This window comes from Molothrus aeneus, chromosome 10 (assembly GCF_037042795.1).
Source record: "Molothrus aeneus isolate 106 chromosome 10, BPBGC_Maene_1.0, whole genome shotgun sequence".
Classification (NCBI taxonomy): domain Eukaryota; kingdom Metazoa; phylum Chordata; class Aves; order Passeriformes; family Icteridae; genus Molothrus; species Molothrus aeneus.
This window is the reverse complement of record NC_089655.1, coordinates 16,467,958-16,488,183: the sequence shown is the minus strand read 5'-3', so window position 1 is coordinate 16,488,183 and position 20,226 is coordinate 16,467,958. Positions and strand designations below refer to the sequence as shown.

Here is a 20,226-nt window from a genome sequence, read left to right as displayed (position 1 = left end):
GAAATGGATGATCAGCACATTGCAGCTGTCCACACAGCAAACTAGAAACACAGTCCATCTCCATCACAGACTTGGGAACACAAGGTCCACCTGCACCTCCTGAGAAGCTGTCAGCTGAACACTGTGAGAAGCTGAAACAGGAGCTAATCCTGCCACTGCTTGGGAAACAGTTCCATTGAGTTACTGGTGAAGGCTTTGTGCTCTGGGCTTATCCACTTAACATCCTTGTTGCATTTCTAGGGGGAGAGAGAGCTGGTAAAGAATCAGAAGCCGGACCGGAATCAGAAGTGTCTGGGATTTGACTCAGAGGAAGCTGGAGGGAGAGTATTTTGATCTTCCTCTCCAGACTGAAAGCTGGTGTGCCTGCATTGCAGGAGAAGAAAAGGAGAGGGATTTACTTTCACAAGTGAGCAAGTCCTGTGACTGAGGACTGCAAACACACAGATGGCAAAGAGTCCTGGTAGCAATAAGAGGAAGGCACGTGCATTGCACGAGCAAATGCAGGTGACAGCTGGCTGCAGGACTGGAGCATTGTCACAGTCCTCTGCTTAAACAGCTCCCCTGCCTGCCCAGGAAAAGAGCATCTCTTTACCGAAGTGAAATGCAGGAGCCAAACTACAAAGCAGCACTCTGCTAGATGCAAAGGAAGGAACTGCCTGGCCTAAGAGCACAACTCTAAACCTTCCACAACCAGGCATCAAAGCCGTTTAGGCTCAGGACACGGGCTCAGCTGTCAGCTTTGCCCCACACAAATCTGGACAAAGATGAACGACTGACAAAACGTGAAGAGGCTTCCCTGTCTCCCAGATGCATCAGAGATCAATCAGACCTTTGGTCAACATACACCAAGAATCAAATATGCTCAAGTGACCAAGTGCCATTGGACAACAACCCTAAAACAGCCTCTAAGTCAAGACTCCAGACTCTGAATTAAATCAGCATTTTTAATTTTTTTTCTAAAATGTACTTCTTTTATGAATTGCTGTTCCAATGCTTCCCCCTTAAAAAAAACCCCACACCGTGCCAAACTAGGTGCAAATCACCTGAAGTTAGTTTGTAACAAATAAAAAAAACCCCACAAAACAAAGGCTGAAATGCTTTAGAATCACAACAATGTACAAAAAAAAAAAAAAAAAAAGGAGGAAAATACAACCTGAAAGTGTTCAAAATTCAGAAAGACTCATCAAGTCCATTGCTTCAGCAAGGGGATGCAGCTGCGACCCCTGCCAGTGGGTCCTGGGCCACCAGCCTGCCTCCATGCCAAACAGGCTCCTCTCCCACTGTCGCCAGCATCCAAGGAAGAGAGAATGCATTACCCTTTGAAGGTATCAATGGGGGAAACAACTCACAAGCAGCTCTGGGAGGTCACATCACATTCAGGAGGAACAGTTTCTAGCATGCCCCTAACCACCTGCAAGGTCTGTGTGAAAGAGCAGCCTGCTTCCTCCTTATTGTACTGATGCCTCAGAGATGCAGAACAGTGCTTTAAATCTGTGAGAGATTAAAGGGCTTAGTAAGGGCAGTAAACAGACAGTTAACAGCCCAGCACTGGAACTCATCTTCACAGAGCGAGGTAGTGTGAATTTCACCCCAGTTTAAAATAGACAGGGGTAGTGGAAAGGCTGAAGGCTTCCATGTAAAGCAGTTCCTGGCCTAGAAACCTTCCTGTGCTCCCTTTGGGAATGAAAAGATCTGTGTTGATGGCTTCCTCGCTCCCAGCCTGGCTTTGGTAGCCACACTTCAACCCTGGGATTCAGATGCTTGCTAGGGAAGCTCTCCCATGATCTGATTCAGTAGAGCAGCTTCCTCAAGGTTAAGCAGCAATGAACTGGCTGGGAGGGAGCAAAACGGTCCACAGATATTTTGGTTTTTTCCTGCCCCTTTTGGTTAGTCCCTTTCTTTAAAAGTCCCTCTTGACAGGACCAGAGCAGGGACACCCTGAAAACTCATAGGAGCTGCACAGTGTAACTTAGCCAGGTGCTGCTAACTGGGAGCTGTTCAAACAGGGCTTTTACTTGCCAGCTGGGAAGGGACTGGCCCAGAACCCACTGAAAAAGGAGACGCAGGCCCTTTTTGCTCCTCCTGTTGTCATTCCTAACTGAATGACATTTAGATGGCATGTTCTAGTGACGGCTGGAGACCAGCCCTTTGACTTTGGACATCTTCTTTGTGGGCTGCCTTTGTTCTGTGTGTGGAGGGCACTCTCGCTCTACCAGCTGCTGTTCCATCTCCTGTGCCGACGACGAGGCTGTAGCTTTTAATGTTTTCTTTATGTTTGTGACCTGGCCAAGAAGAGACAGTGAATCAGCACCTGCTTCTTCCTCCCCTTGCAGCAGACACTCTGTTCATAAACATATTGAAAAACCCCTGGAGTACAAGAGTGGAGATTATAAAAGAGACTCTCCCAGCAGTAACATGCTCTCCATTTGAGTTTAATAAAGGTAATCTTTCATCCTCATTTACAGACAGAGCTGATAGTATTTCCACTCTGGAATAACTAGGGATTACTTATTTTCCTAAGAGACAGTGGTACAATATTGTACCACCCTTCTGTCTGGCTGGAGGGACCTACTACTGCCTTGGTGGAGAAGGAGCCATCCTACCATTCTGTCAGCCAGAAGCAGGAAGGGGAAAGGAGACAGTGAAGGAAAAATTTACTCTCAGGACAGAACTCAAAAAGCAAAAATGCCATTTGGCCTACCTGACTACCTGAGACACAGGTTATTTGCTAAAAAGCAGGAACAGAAATTGGTTTTGTGGGAAGCAGCAGCAATTTTTCTGCTACTCTGGCTGAAAAGGAGAGATACAGCACTATACACCACCCTTGATCCCCTGCAACTCTGCAGGGCTCACCACAAATACAATGAGCAAACCTTCAAAAAACCCCCAAGGTTTGGGAGTCAGGTGTGCCAACTCCAAGCCAAAGGTATCTGGCAAACCAAAAGTGCTATGGATACGGATAAAGCCTCCAAGCAGATGCAAACATAAACCTGCAGGGATGATAAGCCCTGATGCAGCGCCTCGGGAGGCCCATCCCCGCCTCCCCAGCGGCCGGGGCCGAGGTTCCGGGCCGGAGCGCGGGCTCGTGCTGCCACCTAACGGCGGGAGCGCGCACGGCCCAGCCCGACGCGGGGGAGCCACCGCGGGCACTTCCTGCAAGGGCAATTGAGACTCCAGAGATTTTTAACTACACTTCCAGGTTTAACAAAGTGGCTTTTACCCCCTCCCCGCCTTGTACGAAGGGAACAGAGTTGCAATAAAGATTTGTGGTAAAAGCATAGTTTTCCTAACGAATCAACAGGAAACCACAATTAGTGCAGTCACCTAGCCTAAATTTATAAAAATTTATCAATGAAAGGTCCACTCTGCTGGATGTCTGATGTTTGTGGTCATACTAGCACGCAGAAGCAGATGTGTTTTCTTTCTACCCCATGCCTGATTTGCATGATTGTTAGCTTTCTTCTGAGAGCTGTGACCATCAACCAGGTGTTTATTATAGAGATTATTTCCTTCAGCAAACAAACATTTATCCAACAGCGTAGATGCCTGAGATGACTCTGTACCCACCTCCATCTCTACCTGCTGCTGAGTTCGGTGGTGGTTCTCTTTGTACTGGTTGGCTCTAAGTACTTGCTGCTCAATTCCTAAAAGAACTGCTTCACAGCCATCACACCTGCAAGATACAAATGATGTCAAACAGTGTTTACAAATTCTTCCTGGAGCAGCTCAATCAGGCAATCTGATAAGTCACGCTCATCTAAAAGTTTAAGAGATTATTAAATTTATACTTCCTGCTTAGAGTTGCAAAAAGCTGGCAAGAAAAAGCTTTGCTGTGTACTCGATGCATTTCTCAGCACTCTCTAGAGAGTCTGGGTTACCCTTACCATCAGAGAGTAAGTGCAGGTTCAATGCACTTTCATCTTCCTTTTCAGACAGAATTACAGCTTAAACAGGATGCAACACGGTATTCAAATGCAAAATTTTAAATTACAGAAAAAAGTAATATTGATATAGTCCTCCTGCCTGTTAAGTGTTCAAATGACAAGAGCACTCAGCATGGAACTCAAGAACTGGAAAAGACAAAAAGGGAATTGGCAGTGGGTTCACTGTTACCTTCCAAATAATGCTGCAAGGTCCTGGAAGCTGTCAGAGCCCTCCCACCGTGATGGGACTGAGGGAGTTGGAGCAAAGAAGCAAAAAACCTGTCCCCACCATAGGACAGCATATTTGCCCAGCAGTTTAATTACTTTTTATGCACTCATTATCATAGCAACTAGGAAGCAATTCCCAGTCAGCTCAGGACCTGCAATGGGCTCCACAGTCTATGCAGGAATTTCTTTAGGAGGGAAGGGAATCCTACAAAAATATGAGAAACAGCTTCCTGGCAAAGGTACAAAGAGATAATGCCACAGTCCCACTACAGCTGCAGACAGGCTGCATTTGCAGGAGCAAAGAGAAGACAAAGCCACCTGAAACGTCAAACCTGAAGAGACATCCTATCCAAAGAGCTGCGATTCTTGAGAATTTGCCCACACAGTTCTCAACACAGTGAAAAAGGCTGAAAACTAACAGTTCTGCCCTCATTATTAAGTGCTGCAGCTCCCACCACAGAACCATGAGTCCAGTTTGGCACCTCTTTCTGCAAAGTCCTCGACTCATCACTGGAGCTCTGCCATGTAAAAGCTACAGTGAGAGCAGAAGCTCACAATGTGGTAGAGTTTGGCTTGATACATAATACAAACTGAATCCCAGATGGGATCTTGGAAAACTTGCCCAACAGACTCCACACCTCCAAGTGCCTACTTATAGCATAAGACTCCTGATTAATGGAACATGATGAAATTGAGCCAGCACTTGAAACTGTGAGGGGGAAAACAGGACAAGCTATGTACAAGGAATAAGGAGGGTGGAGAGACTGCCTCACCATTCCTGGAGTGTTTTGACAATGTTACTGATGTCCTTCTTCTGAATGTCTCTGCCAATACAAAAATCCACCTCTAACACCTGGTTTCGTTGATCCAACTTCCCCTGGATAATATCTGTGTAAACTGCTTCAATAATGAGATCTTCCAGCTCCCTCAGATTCCTCATATCCAGGTCCTTCAGCAACACAGAATAGGGAATGCACTAAAAACAGCAAGACCAAGAGTAAGTTAACAGTCCTAGAGCAAAATGAATGGCTAAGTCTCAAAAGGTTGAGACTCAAATGTTTATTGTATCCTACACTTTGACCTACAGGTGCAGCAGTGACTGATCATGGCAGAACAAATGATTGCCAGGCTGTGAAATATTCTGACACAACTTTGGTAATTCCTGAAGCTTTGGTATAGTATAGCACATTCTAGAAGAAAAAAGGTAAATGGGATTGTAGAAGAAATTAAGAGTGTTGCATAATTTTCTCTAGAAGAAAAAGTCAGTGTTTTAAAGAATCATTCTCCATCTCCAGCAGTGAAAAAAGCCATACAGATTTTCCCAGACCTTCCTGACCAATCTGCATGTCAATTCAGACATCCCCAAACTTCACCCATGAAGTCCACTAAGTCAATATCCCAAATGCACAAGGAGAGCACACTGTACCCTACATGTACCTTCACATTACAGGATTTTTTTGTGAGTACCCATGCAGTCTGATACAACTTCAGTGCTCTGGAATGGATGCCATTTTCTAAAACAAAACCAAGAGACAACGGCTGTCAAACCCCACACGCTTTACCTTCATTCGGGAAGCCAGGCTTACGATCGTCAAGTGCTTCAGCTTGTTTTTCTGAGTCACTGTTAATTCAGGCAGGTTATCTTTGTTTGCTGTTAATGTCAAAAAGACAAGATTCAGGACTTCACTTTGAAAATTACATAATCCAGGCTGCAGAACTCCAGGCTAGTTATGCTACACTACACCCTGAAATACCGAACACCACCAGCTAATGTGGGTGCTGGCTGGTGAGCAGAGTGTGCTGCTGCAGATAAACTGGCACAACCAGGGAGAGAAGGGGAAAAGTTAAGAACAACTTGGCAATTCCATTCTTATCTGCTTCTTTAATAATTCTGGTTCTGGAATTATAAGGTAATTCATAACTGGTGCCCTGCCAAAACAATTGGTCAATGGCTTTGTTTCTAGAAGTCATTTTTATTTCATTAACAAGATGACAGAAAAAAATCTTCCCCCTTTGCTGATGTGGTTGCAAATACAGCTGGTTTTATTTCTCTGAAGAGCTGCAGAATTTAAAGTGCAAAGTACCAAGCTGAGGAAGAGAGCAGAAATCATTAATCTAGATGGCCACACTGTCACTGTATTATATCCATGTGCCTCATGAATATTTAAAAAGAGAAAGGAAACTGGCAGCTCTCCAAAGCTAAGAAACTCTTTAAAATATCTACTTTAATGGAAATTAGTGTTTCAGGGCTACTCAATTTCTCCCATCCATCCCACCTCATCCAATGCTCTTCATTTTGACTGCTTTTCCCCCTTTCTCTTTCTTCACTAGAAAAGGAAGAATGAACTGTGCTGTCACACAGTGACAGAAGAGCCATGGACAGCAAGCACATCTCTAATCAGTCACAGAATTCATGAGACTCATGTTGCTCCACAGACACTGGAATCTCCAGTCCTTGCACTTACAGATGCCACTGCTCCTTACAGGAACTAGATAGCTCATCCACCACCCTGAGAAACAGCACTATGACAGAATTATTTGTCACACTCTGTAATGGTCTGGATGAGGCTGCTACCCACAAATGAAGCATTAAATTGTAGCAGAATGGAAGCATAAGTACTAGAGATAAAAGCACATTTCAACAGATACGAAGATGATTCACACATAGTCTTTCTAAAGCTGTATAAAGGTCATTATTTCAACTTGTATTCTAGCTAAAAAATTATTCACTTTGTTTCAGCAATGCCGTAACAGAATAAAAGGTTATCTCACAAACCATATAGTTTTTTATAAATAATGCAGAACAATTTTGTCTAAGTTTTCTGCAGTTTCCATAACTGGTGTTACCTAAATTTCCATAGTCTGAAATTTCCCTCTACGGAGGTAAGTGGCCTGTGAACATCAATGAATTCTGCTGCAGACCAATTCAACCCAGCACTGCAGTCCCATCCAAACCAGCAGCAGAGTCTCTAACCCTTCCTTTCATTTTTAGCAAGCAAAAAGCACACATGACCCAGACCCCCTACAGACAATTCTCCTCCTAAGCAACTCCTGTTCCTGGATGCTTTCACCCAGCCACACTACACCAGGCATGTAAGAAAGCCAAGAATTGCCTCTGCCAATCCTGAAGGGCAACCCAGTCCCAGCCTCAGCAAAGGGGCAGCAGTCTCTTACCTACATAGTCCCGGTAGGTTCCATATGCAAACAGGTTCAGCAGCTGGAAATAAGCAGCGTTAGACCCCTCAGCAAGCTGGATGGGGAGAAAAGAAACATCACATAAAATGGGCAACACAACCCTGAAAGGCACCTTCTCCAGAGAATGGCTGAAGGCTGCACAGGACTTAAGCAGAAAAGCAATTATATCCCAAACTGGACCCTTCCTTCCTAAGGCCTCAAGAGCAGGAAATTTCAGGAGTTTTAGAGTCAAGATGATCCAGCCATTTCTATGCATTGGAACTTAACTCCAGTTTGGACTGTCAATGCTTTGTGTGCCAACTTGGGAGGTAAAAGAAAAAAGCAAATCTTAACCAGCTGACAACCTACAGGGCTACTCCTCTCATCAGGTGATAAACAAGCAGGTAATGGTGAGGATCCTTTGAAAGCTGGGACAGCTTACCTGCAGAGCCACCACAGCTTCCAAGCAAAGCAAGCTGGGACACTGTAACTGGAGTGCAGTTGAAGGTAACAGCTCCTCTCTTGCCTGCAAACACTTCACTGGAATAACAGCAGCACCAAGCAGTAATTTTTATTGATTGGGTTTTTAATACCATTAACTGCACACAAACCCAGAAAAAAGCAAGCACTTGTGATTTGATACTGAATAACCATTGAGGTGCTTTTATGCATATTTAAGAGCCTGTTTGGAAAGCCAAACTTGCTGTACACTGCGCTACTCCAGCTGCAGAGATACTCAGCTTAGATTCCTTCATTGTAGAAGAGGCAGGGGCTGGCAAAGTGCTCTCAGCAGAAGCTCTGGAACTTGCTTTCCACCTTGGTTTGAAATGGTTTGGATTTGGTTACCACCCAGGCCTGATACACCAGACATCTGTTCACAAAGACTTTTGGAGAGCACTGAAGTTCTGCTTTCCAGGACAGTAAAGAAGTAGAAAGGGTTTTTTTCCTTGTTGGCTGCCAAAGTGCCTTCTTAAAACTGCTACTGTGCTGCTGCCAGGTTTTTGCTGTGCTAGCAATTGCCTTAAGGTAGCAAAGCTTTATATAGGTGTTCTTTAACACCTAACACATACAGGCAAAAGCAAGGTCACTCTCTTATTCAAAAACATCTCTCAACCCAGGTAAGTTGCAACAGGCCCTCCTGGCACAGAAATTTCCCCCACAGGCTGCCTGTGGAAACTTCTGGAGATCCCTTATGCCGGTAGTGCAGAAGGGGGATTAGAATAAAAACTCAACTCTTACCTCTTTCACATTTGTTAACTCCAACAGCTCTCCAAAGACATAAACCCCAGGAGCTTCCAGCACTTGATTTATAAGAGCAGTCAGAGCTGAGCCACTTGTTCCTTTGGCTAGTAAAATAAACTGCTCTAGAAGATTGCAGGATGGCTTCTGTTCTCCTGCCATTCTAGGTTTTCAATCTGTCAGTAAAAGAACATAATATTAACACATCATTTCTCCTCTGCTGAGCTCTGCCTGGCAGGGGACCAGGAGGTGCTCAGCACAGCAACATTTCAGCTGCCAGCCTTTTCTTCAGCATTCAGGGGGCAAGCCAAAAACCCAGCAGGTTCAACTGCTGATTTAGCTGGGGAGGCAAGGATGACTCCCACAATTTCTAAGAAAATTTCTGTCTGAGCAGTTCCCTAAAAGGATCTGCTCTTGCAGATCCCTTCTTATAAGACAAGAGTTTAGATTTCATGCTGTTTTCAGACTTTTCCTTCTAGTGATGCTGCCAAATAATGCCAACTGTAAAGATGCTTATTGATACACTTGACTGACTTCCTCCTTCCTCATTACACAGCTCCAAATCAGCAACTAACAGAATTCCCTGTGAAGGACTGATGCACTCTGTATGCCCACATGTCCACCTTTTCCCTTGACTCAGCCTATTGATACAGTGTGTTTCCATAATTCCCATTCCTTTCTGAGCCCAAAAGGCAAAAACAACTGTAAGGGGCCTGTAAGCAGCTCCCCTGTCTGCACTGTGCAGTTCAAGTGCTTGGGGTTAACTGGGAAGCTTAAGTGATAAAAATATCCTTTCTACAAAGGCTCTATTTAAGTTTCCTGTAAAGAGAGGTCTTTGTCTTCTGCTGCTGCCTGACATTTCTGGTGTGCATGCTGTCTCCCAGCACCAACATGTTGCTTTTGAAATGTAAACCACTATTTATTAACAAGTTCCACAAAACGAGCTGTTTGTTTACAAACAACTAAGACAAAACTTCCCAAGCATGTTATTCAGAAACCAAACAAAGGACTTAGCAGATAAGGGAGGTTTTGTGTTATGTTTGTATGGGATAATTATCAAGCAGAGGGCATAACCTTGATGAAAACCAAACACCAGAGAACCTGTCTGGTTCTGTGTGACCCGCGTGAGCTGGGCCCACACCCACCCTTGTGGGGGGAGCACAGTCATACAGGGGCTTTGCCGTTCCACCAGGCCTAACCAAATTAAGGCTTGTGAAGGCATCACAGCTTCCTGTATTAGTCAACTTCTAAAAATACACTTCACTTTGTTCTATTACATCTGCAGATACAAACGGTCTGAGCTTTAGAGGGCAGCCTTTAACACTCTCCACACTGAGATATCTCAGCCCCCGAAGTCTCTCTGGAGTTCTTTCCACCAGGGGCACACGTGCAGCCAGGCTGAACAGCACCTCAGCTCTGCCCAGAAATCCCTGCACTACAGAACAGTCAGTGTGCCTGCCTAACACATCAGCGTGCTCCCTCTGCTCACAGAGAGGACAATTTCCTCACGAGAGAATATGGATTGACTGTGCTGGGAATGAGATTCATATTTCACAGTTCTATTGTCCTCCCTCACAGGTGATCAAACCACACGCTGGTGTATGAGGTTACAAAAGACTGGCTGGCTGTATTCATGCCCTTGTGGGGAAGAGATACCAATTCTCTGCCCCTTTCCAAGTAAATGTTCAAACAATTGCGGTGCTATTGCAACCTGTGTGCACACCCGTGTCACAGGGAATACCTCGCTGCTTCCAAAACCCATTCACCCCGGTGAGAAGCGAATGAAATACAGCAGACCCTCCAACGTAGCTTGTCCAAAAGCTACAACAACCCAAGCAGAGGGACAAGCCGGGCTTCTCTCGTGGTCAGGCCTTTCTCAGGTAGCTTAAGGAGTTTCAGGGCGGGAAGCGGCCCGCAAACCCCGCAGCAGGAAGGCGGGGGTTTCCCGGCCCTGCCGTTCTCCCCAGACTCCCGGCAGAGCCCTCGGGCCCCACCGAGCCCTGCCGCAGGGGGAAATTTACCGGGGGTCCCCCACCGCCACCTCTGTTCTCGGGAGGCTTCTCCCAGCCCCGGCATTACCTCTCCGCTCCCGGCCTCCCGTCCCGCCGCTCCCGGCGCCGAACCCGCCGCGCCTCAAGCCGCCATGATGGCGGCGCCGGTGTCCGCGCGCGGCTCCTTCCCCCCGGAACGCGCGGGCCGCGCCGAACGTTCCGGCCGATTCCGGCGGCCGCAAGGAGCGGGAAGCGCGGCCCGGCATCCCCGGGGTACCGGGATGGGGACGGCGGGCTGGCTGTGCTGGCACCGACAGAGCCGTGCTCCAGCAGCCACGGAGCAAACTTGATGTGCTTATGCCGGAACAGCTGCTCCGCTGCGTCCCAGCAGCTGTTCCAGTATAAGCAAGTAAAATTCCTGCCTTTTAGGGGATACGAGGTCCTGTGGCAGCATCACAGGGGTTTGAACCCCAAAATAACCCGTGCAAAGGGCTGGTGTTGTAAGGCCACTTCGTTATTAGAAGTGGGGCCATTATTAGATTGAATGGAACAGACTCCCCAGGGAAGTGATCACAGCCCCAAGGCTGGCAGAGCTCAAGAGTGTTTGGACAGCACCCTCAGGCACACGGTGGGATTCCTGGGGCTGTCCTGTGCAAGGACAGGAGTTGGGCTCGATGATCCTTGTGAGTCCCTTCCCACTCAGGATATTCTACGATTCTACCAGCTGAGCCTCTCGGGCCAGTCCTCCTGGGAAATGGCAAGAGATGGAGTGAAGATAGAACTGATTTTGAACTCCATAGAAAAATGGTCCATACAAATGATAAACCAAAGGGCAGAGCTCTGGCTGTCACATGGGGGAGCAGGGAGGGAACTGGAAGGGTTAAGATCCTCCCCAGGGCATAGATCAAGAGCCAAAAGATGCTTGAAAGAGTATCACAATAAGGATGGAAACAAGGGGGAACTGGGGGTTGTTAACCTCCCCAGGGTTTGTAGGCTCATCCATGCCATGTTGTGAACAAAATGTTAAAAATCCTTCAGCTGAGAGCAAAGTGCTTCTGGCTTTCAGTCAGCAAGTCCCTGAAGATCATCAAATCATGGACCAGCATGGTCAGGAGGGGGGAACTTTCAAGGAATGAACATCAGTAACTATTAGGGAAACTGATGGGGCTTAGCCTGTGTCTCAGAGCCATCTACAGCAGGTCCCTGAGGTCCCATCATCCAGCAGAGAAGGGGTGTCAGACAAGGGCAGAGATGCAGGTGTTGGAATGCTGTTGTGACACTCTGGGCTTCAGAGCAAATTGGATGTAAAAAACCAGGCCCTGAGCAACCAGGGAACTCAGCCAGGGCTATAACAAGCCAGTCAGTAATTTACTTAAGCCACACTTAGCCCTCATCTGCACAGGGAGGGAGAATTACCTCTTTAATCACATCCTAACCAGGCCCTTGCCCACAGTTCATCCTGCAGACATGCTGGAACAGTTGCCTTGGACAAGCAGTGTGTGGCCTCCTTTTTCCCAACACTCACTAAAGCTCAAATTCCAGGCTGAAATAGAAATGGAAATATATGATTGTGAGCTATTTCCCATGGATTCTGCAACCTTTTGCTAGAGCCTGTGGGTAAAAATCATCTGTTAGCCCCATGTAGGTCAGCCAGGAGTCCCTGTCCTGATACCTCCCAACTGCTGACAGCCAGCCTGGCTGACTGACCTGGACTTTGGAGGACAGCATCAGCAAAGCTCAGCTTTTGGGGCGGATTTTTGTTTTTAAGAGGAAAAATATGTGTATGTCCAGCTGTCTCACTCCCTTTTAAACAGCTATTGCAACCTCTTGCTCCACCCACGCAGCTCTCTGTGTGCCAGGAGATGTTAATCCATTTTATCTTTTAACGTTGGCATTATCTCTTGACTCACCCCACCTCTTCCCCTTGTGATTCTGCAGTCCAGGTCCCTTTTAGGCAGCACATAATTCACCTTATTTCCCTGCACTGCCACAGTAATGTCCCCAAGTAGTGGGGTCCTGGACCCCCAGACTTTGAGGACACCTGACCTCACCAAGGAGAGGGCCAAGAGTGAAAACACTTTTGTATTTCTTGTATTTTCCCTTATATTTCATTGCTCACCTGTGTGTGCTTCCACGGCCCTTCATCCATTCATCCCCATTCCCTGCAGCATACACCTCCAGAGCATGGTGGAGGGGAGCCCCCAGGTCCTGCTGAAAAGTTCCTGAACTCTCTTTATTTCCCAGGATCCAGGGACTAAGCTGCTTGCTGGACTCTCATCTCAGCCAGGCAAGGAGTGATGTCTGGCTGGCTGTAGATGTGAAGTTGTACAACCTCTCCCATCAGGTGTGGGGTGGGATGAAGACCCAGTTGGGGCTATCTGAACTATCTCCCAGTTACTCTGCTCTGCAGAAACACCAGCTCCCTTACCTGCACCTTGAGAACAGCTGCTGGAGAAGCAGAAAGCAGGCTGGAGGCATCTTCTCGCCTGCAGTGGTAGCTCAGAAGCTCCCACACCTGCCAGAGATGTGAAGGAAAGGTTTTCAGTTCCAAGTGGCACCAAAGGATAGAGGGATTTGCAGCAAGTTTCTTGCAAGGAGATTTTTAGGATGATGTGCTCAAGAGTGCTGTTTGTGTTAATGCAGCCCAAGGACTGTGAGAGATCCCAGGGGTTTTGTCACTCTGAGTTGTGCCATCACTTATTCCATGGCTGCTTGGCCCTGCACCAGTGACAGGAGCTTCACACTTCAGCTGTGAGCTCTTTTGTGATGTTCAGAAGTTCATGAAAGAGAGGCCTGTGCCTCCCAGCACAGCAAGGTGACTTTGGGAATTCTGAGACTTGGCCAGGAAATGCAAAGACTCCAACTTGAAACTCCACAAACATCCCTACCCCTGTGCTAGACAAGCCCTTCAAAGCTGCAAGAGTTCCCTTCTATGAGATCCATTTGGTCTCTGGCTCCTTCATCTCTGAGGAGCCTGAACAAAGACAGGATGGAGTTTCTTATGACTTCTGTAAACCAGCATGTCCTACTTACACCTGGCAGGCTCATTTCCTACATACAACCATTTGTCTCAGCCTTTTCCAGGTCTGCTTTTGTCTTGCTTGCCTTTTCTCCTTGTCACTCTTTTCTCCTCAGTGATATTTAGTCCCTCCTCTTTAGACAGCATGCAATTCCACAGCCTAGCTAAAATCCAGGATGGACTCTTAACAAAATATAGATACATATTTGCACAGCTCACCCCTGGCACTCTGCCCAGACTCAAAATGACCCCTCCATACACTTAAACTGATGGTGGGAAATTGAGCATGGATCATATACATCAGGAAAATAAATGCTGCCTATTTTTATTATTAAGATCTCTTGTCAGTGATGCTGGCAGTGGCCTTGCCCTTATGCATTAAATGCAGCCTTTATTAACACTCACATTCTCCACTTTTGCACAGTGGGTGATTTGGAGGCAAGTGGAGCCATGAGTGAGTGTATTGATGGCACCCTGACTGTTCACTGGTCCTCGTTTGAGGACTGGGTTACAACTGCTGGCTTTATTTTATCCATGACTTAATGTTTTATCAGTTGCACTCAGATTGTTAAGAGAGGGGTTAATTAGCTCATGTTAAAGAGCAGCCTGGCTCCTGGGATGTACTAACAAATCTGAGACTTTCTCCTCCACAATCAACTCTGCTACACAAACATAAAGGCTATGAAGATGATTAGAGGGCTAGAGCACCTCTCTGATGAGGAAAGGCTGGAAGAATTTGCATTGTTCAGCCTGGAGAAGGTTCCAGGGTGACATCATTCAGGCCTTTCTGTACCTGAAGGGGTCCTACAAGAAAGCTGGAGGGACTTTTTACAAGGCAATAGAGTTCTCGTGATAGAACAAGGGGCATGGCTTCAAAAAGACAGAAAGCAGATTGAGATTAGATATAAGGATAGAATTATTTCCTGTGAGGGTGCTGAGGCACTGACAGGTTGCCTGGCAAAGCTGTGGATGCCCTATCCTTGGATGTGTTCAAGCCCAGTCTGGATGGTCTTTAAGTCCCTTTCAATCCCAACTGATCTGTGATTCAAATTTCTGCAGCACAAAGAAGGCTGCCTTTGTTCCAGGGGGTAGCACGCTATTTATCTTAAACCTTCTCCACAATGCTGGTGCAGTCGGCTCCGGCCTCGGGACACGCAGAATCTCAGAACTGCGAGGTTTGGGAGGGACCTCTGGCGATCACCCAGTCCAAACCCCTGCCAAGGCAGGGTCACCTGGAGCAGATGACACAGAACTGGTCCAGGTGGGTTCTGAAGGTCTCCAGCAGAAGCCGCTCCGGGGCTGAGCACCCGGGTCCCCGGCACCACCCGAGCTCAAGGGCGGAGCTCCGCCGAGCAGCCCCAGAGACGGAACCTCGGGACCCCCATTGCCCGGGGAGAAGCGCCAGCCAAGCTCCAGCGGCTCGGGGCCGTTCGGCCGCCGCTGACTAGGCCCGGGGCGGCTTCTCACCCCCTCGACTACTCCCCGCTGAGGCCTCCCGGGCCCGGAGACCGCCCGCTCCCCCTGCCCGGTCATCCTGCGGCGCCTCCATCGCGGCCACGTCAGGCCCAGCCGAAGAATCTCGGCGACCGCTCCGCACCCACCCTTGAATGAGGGAGAGCGCTGCCTGATTGGTCAGTAGCGCTGTCATTCCTGCACCAGAAGGCGGGGCGAGGAGGGGACGACAGCGGCTGATTGGCCAGCGCAGCGGCGGGCGGCCGCTGGCGGCCGCTGGGGTTGGTTGCGCCGGGCAGTGGCGGGTGCGCGGGAGGGAGGGGCGGGGGGTCCTGAGGCTCCGCTGTCACCGCCGCGCTCCCGCCAGGCCCGGCCCAGCCCCGTCCGCCCGCCCGTGGCGCGGCAGGACCATGTCGGCCACGGACGAGCGGGCCAAGGAGATCCTCCGCGGCTTCAAGCTGTATCCTCCGTGCGGGGGCCGTGAGGCGGCGCGGGGGGCGCGGGGATCGCTGCCCCGCTGTGGCGAGGCCCCTGGGGCGGGAGGGGGGTTGCCATGGCAACGCGGTTCTTAATGGCGTCCGCACCCCGGCGGTGGCGGGAGGGTCCCTCGGGGCTGGGACCGGCCCTGGGTCGGCCGGGGAAGGGGGGTCGGGAAAGGAGGCCCGTGACGCCGGGGCCGGGGTCCCGTCCCTGCCCTGCGGGTTAGGGGGTCCCCGCGGCCAAAGCCCTCAGCCGGGTGGCGGCGACCACCGCCCCTCCGACCCCTGGCCGGCGCTGAGAGCGGCTGGGCCGGGTGCGGCGGCCCCGGGCAGCAGGAGCCCCCCGCCCGCAGCGAGGACAGCTTACAGAGGGCAGGTGAAGTAGCTCTGCGCCAGGAGGATCTGATCCCTTTCCCTCCGGCCTGCGCTTAAGCACCTCTGCTTGGAAAGGAAGTACCTGGTGGTCAGGTCCAGGAGCTGCTAAACATCTTGGTCCTTGTCATACCGTGAGGTACTGGCACATGTGTTGGTTGTGCAGTGTCTTTTATTGCTGACGTATTCTGCGTGTAAATGCCTTTCTGTGCAGCTCGTTTAAAAACTTTTCATGTTGTGGCTTTCAAAAAGCATTCTGATTTTATGCCTGTGGTACCTTGATGTGAATTTAAAGCTGATGAAATGAGATAGATCTGAGCTTGGAAGAGAGGCGAGAGCCTTTGTGCACCTTCCAACCCAGGATTTCAGCAAAGTAGAGAAAGACTCGACCTAAAGGCCCATGTTCAAACTAAGGGTGTGAGAAATAGTGTAGCTTTATTTTACATTTTACTGAAGTAAATTCTTCTAAGCTTAGAAGGCAAATGCAAGCATGCTATCTTGCCCTTTAGACATCAGAATATTGTTGTGAGTTGGTTTATATTTCTTTTTTTACAATAAAAAGGACAGAAGTGAAGGAAATATCCTCTTGATCAAAACCTATTATTTCTAAACAGCGTGGTGGGGCTTTTTGTTCTGTGAGATGTTCATAATCTCTATGCCAGCTGTAGCAGGATCTGATTTTCTAGGTTGGATTTAGACAGATAGCTTTTATCAAACTATAAGCAGATGTTTTTCTTAACTTTTTATAGAATCATTGCAGTCTCCCCCAGCTGTTAGTACTGCATCTGGTTCCTTTGCTTCTCTGCTGGCACTATTGACAGTTCTTTGTATTTATGAAGATGAAGAATTTTAGCAGTCAAAACATAAATTAAAACCCTTTTGTGCTGGCAATTAGAAGAATAAGCTCCTGACAAGACCAGACTAAGCTGTTGGTAGAAATGAGGAGTGCCTTGAAAGTTAAGCCTAGGGAGCAAACTTTTAAGTGCTTTTTGCATATGTTTGTGCATAGTCTTTATTGGATAGCATAATTTACATAAAGGCCTTTGTCCAACTCTGAATGAAATAATACTTTTTGTTGTTTGCTGTCCTAAAGAGAAAATGCTTTTTTGCTCTTTGAGAGGAAGGATGTCAGACAACAAACTATGATCTCAAGCAGCCATAGCATGGATAGGAAGCTTTATTAGAAGCACTCTGTAGTCTGTGTTGAAGTATCTCAAGTCTAGTCTTCCTTGTTTGTCCTTGCAAAAAAGAAAATTTACTTCTGGCAGGACAGTTTAAGTCAAAATCTGGACCACATTTCTCCAAAAACATGGTAGAGTACCTTGATAGCTGCCACAGGGGCTGTGTAGTGCAAAGTCTGACAAACAGGAAAGTCTGGAGAAGCATTTCATAACTGAAACTCTTAGCAAGTTGAAATAGTTGAGAAACATCTCTGTTGCCTTTAGTAAACCAGAAGAGAGGCTGAGCAGACATTCCTCATTTGTGAGGAAGCCTTGAGACACCACACCATCCCCACAGGAAGCTGCTCATGCCCAGCTGTGACCACGCTCCCTGCCAGGGAGACATCAGCTCAATTTCCCTTCCCCTGTCCAAGGGCAGGGTCTGTTCCAGGGACAACTGCAGTTTAGAGATGCTTTATCTTCCAGCCACCCTATTGCACTCATTTAATTAATAGAAAGGAAGAGAAAAATGTGTTCTGAAAAACTGTTCAGTTTATACTTAGAGTACCTGGAAACTTTCTCCTCTGCTCCCACAAGGGAGGGAGTTCAGCTCCACCACCTTAAGCACATCTGCAACCTTGGCACTTCAAACTGAACTTGCTTTTAGCACAAGAGAGGAGCATGGCATTGCACCCTGGGGCTGTGTGCAAGGGATTCTTTGGGAGGCAGGAACAGTTGCTAGGGCCAGAAGCATCACTGAGGAAGCAGGCTTCCAAAATAATCCCTAATTTTAACACAACAGCAGACACTCTAGCTGGAAGTCCAGTTCACATTGAGTAATCAGAGTTTCCTCAAACAATTGTGTTTACTTGTGGTTCCTGAAAAGGGGTTAATTACAAGCTTTCCAACTCATTGGGGCATGCTGGATGATTGGGGCATGTGGAAATTAAATTATAGCCTAAATCCACCCTCTAATTTCAATTGAAAGATAGGTTTTCCTTCCTCTATGACACCAGTGCAGAAACATGTTGTGACTAATGTCCCAAAATCCAAGCCAGGAACATTTATTCCCTCTTCTTGTGGATTTTACTATTTCAAAAATATTAAAACCAAGGGGAATATATTTGATGATTGCAGGAAAATGAGAATATTATATGTTATTATACTTATCCTAAGAATTTTTGTGGCACCAGTTGATAATGAACACTAACAGTCCAATAAATATGCTGCAGAAAAATTTTGAAAGCAGACAACAAACAGAGCTTGTCACTTATTCAGGGACAGTATTTGCTAACAGACCTTGTAAGTGTATTTATCAACAAACTGTTCTGAAGGCACTTGTCTGAACAGCAGTTGTTACACCCAACATAATATCTACAGGTAGTTTAGTGCTGTGCAATGCACTTGTTTGGCTACAAGCAACATCAGTCCAGTTGGTAACTGAAGATCCATTTGTGTGAAGAATTAGCCAAGAGTTATTTCTGCAAGTATTCATGCCCCTCTGGTCCTGTGATCTCAAATGCATGAAATTCAATTATGCCCTTTTTTTTTTTTTGTCTCTGGAAGATGGGAGAGTTACTCTGTCAAGCTACAGAAGGGCATTTTACTTGGCCCTCACTCACCCTTTCAACACATGCTTCAGATCTTGTTCTGTCATTTTATCTTCAGTGTGTACTACTAAATGCATGCATTTAGCATTCTTTATCAAAACAAAGTAACACCAGTGATGTACTTCCCCAACAGTCAAAGTTCATGGTTGTTTTATTTTGATGGCTCCCCCTTAACTATTTGTGGGTTGCCTCTTTACCTTTGTTCTGAGATCAACCAGCACAGAATTCTTTTTTCAAAATGTGCTAGAATAAGGACCCTGTAGATAGTTACCCCTGTTTAGTTTGGTTTGCCAGCATTTGGAAAGCATCCATGCTGTAGATTAGAAATATCCAGTCATGGTTTGCAGCAGCAGATTCACATCCAGCTCTTGAGGGACCACAGTCCAACTTCTTTAAGCAGTTCTTTCTGTGAGATTTCAGTCAGAACAGCAAGGAGGAGAAAACCCCAATGAGTTGGTTGATTCTCATAGGATGGTTAAAGTGCCATGTCTTGCCTCTCAACACAGGAATAAGGACATTTGCTTTCTATTTTAAATCTTACAAGTCAAACAAGATATCACCTTTTATTTGTTTCTGTACAGAGAAGTCTTATCAAAATCTCTGCAGGATTAATTGTCCTGTAGCTGTTTATCAGTTTAGGATAAGTTTTTCCATGAACTTCATTTTAAGTCTGTGCAGTAGCCTATTCTTCAGAAGTCTCCTGAAACAAGGCAATACAGTGAACATAAGCAAGAAGAGACAACATTAACTGACAGTATTAACTCCAGAACAATTACAGAGTTATGAAACTGTGTTTGTGGCCAGTGTAAATATACACCTGTAGCTCAAGCACTTCAACACTTGCAGGCAAAACTTCTCATGTCAAAGCCTGGCCTATATTCCTACAGTCCTCAAAGTTCCCTGTGCAACATCTTCCCAGCTCCCAGAGCTTTTTCCAGCTTTATTCTTGCCATTGTTTTTCTGCCTAGGAAGTCTTTCTAGCAAAGCATTATTCTCTTTGAAAGATGGGTAGAGCTGTAGTGAAAATACAGTTATACCAGAATCACTAGGAATATCTATGAACTTTATATTACTCTGCAGTCAGGGAAACTTCCAAGTTCATCCTGGTCTGCTGTACAGACAGGAACAAGTTAATGACAGTCTTGTCCATCAGTTCCTAGAATAGCCACTGGAATTTTGAACTAGTTTGATGCAGCATTCCAAAGTTGAGCAATCTAATTGGAAGCAACATTGAAATAAGTTTCCAGTTTCATTGTTAGGCTGGTAGGTGTTTGGCAGGTTATTCATTTGAAATCCTTACCTGATGCTGTGTTTACAAAACTAACAAGGGAGCAGCTTTAATTGACTTAAAGATTCCCCTTGGTTTTGAGGTTTCCTCTGTGCACTTCCTCAAATCTCACTCTGTTAGACTCCTTGCAATGGGATAGAAAGACAAACCATCAATTTCATGGGTTAAAAGGAGACACTGGCCAGCCAAAAGATGGAACAGGACTTCCCAGAAGCTGGGACACGTACTCTGTGGAGACCCAAAGCAGAACTTGCACATAGCTTGCTCCAATGCAATTTTAAAACACCCTGG

At 46.9% G+C, this 20,226-nt stretch overlaps 2 protein-coding genes across 3 annotated transcripts in view; one reads left to right on the top strand and one right to left on the bottom strand.

Annotated features, from left to right (window-relative positions):
• Positions 1-1,125: 1,125 nt before the first annotated feature.
• On the bottom strand, positions 1,126-12,070 carry COPS7B (COP9 signalosome subunit 7B). Of its 2 annotated transcripts, none has more exons than XM_066556552.1 (7): positions 11,972-12,070; positions 8,565-8,740; positions 7,326-7,401; positions 5,714-5,802; positions 4,925-5,127; positions 3,568-3,673; positions 1,126-2,282 (listed from the first exon to the last, which is right to left on the bottom strand). In XM_066556552.1, exons 2-7 carry the CDS (start codon positions 8,724-8,726, stop codon positions 2,124-2,126), a joined length of 795 nt encoding a protein of 264 aa, XP_066412649.1. In that variant the 5' UTR covers positions 8,727-8,740; positions 11,972-12,070; the 3' UTR covers positions 1,126-2,123. The 2 variants fall into 2 exon arrangements, with proteins under 2 accessions (XP_066412649.1, XP_066412648.1); XM_066556551.1 differs by lacking the exon at positions 11,972-12,070 and adding an exon at positions 10,644-10,716.
• A 3,257-nt stretch (positions 12,071-15,327) lies between these two features.
• PDE6D (phosphodiesterase 6D) overlaps positions 15,328-20,226 on the top strand; it is a 34,528-nt gene continuing 29,629 nt past the window's right edge. Inside the window, exon 1 of the mRNA XM_066556763.1 lies at positions 15,328-15,486. Within this exon, the coding sequence (XP_066412860.1) occupies positions 15,437-15,486 (50 nt within the window). The 5' untranslated portion in view covers positions 15,328-15,436. The remainder of the gene's footprint in view (positions 15,487-20,226) is intronic.

Excerpts from the sequence above, each read along its gene's own strand:
- COPS7B (XM_066556552.1), bottom strand. The coding sequence starts at position 8,726 with ATGGCAGGAGAACAGAAGCCATCCTGCAATCTTCTAGAGCAGTTTATT. Across the intron at positions 7,402-8,564 it reads AGTTAACAAATGTGAAAGAG|CTTGCTGAGGGGTCTAACGC; the intron begins GTAAGAGTTGAG and ends CTCCCCATCCAG. Across the intron at positions 2,283-3,567 it reads AGCAGCAGGTAGAGATGGAG|GTCACAAACATAAAGAAAAC; the intron begins GTGGGTACAGAG and ends CTTCTTGGCCAG.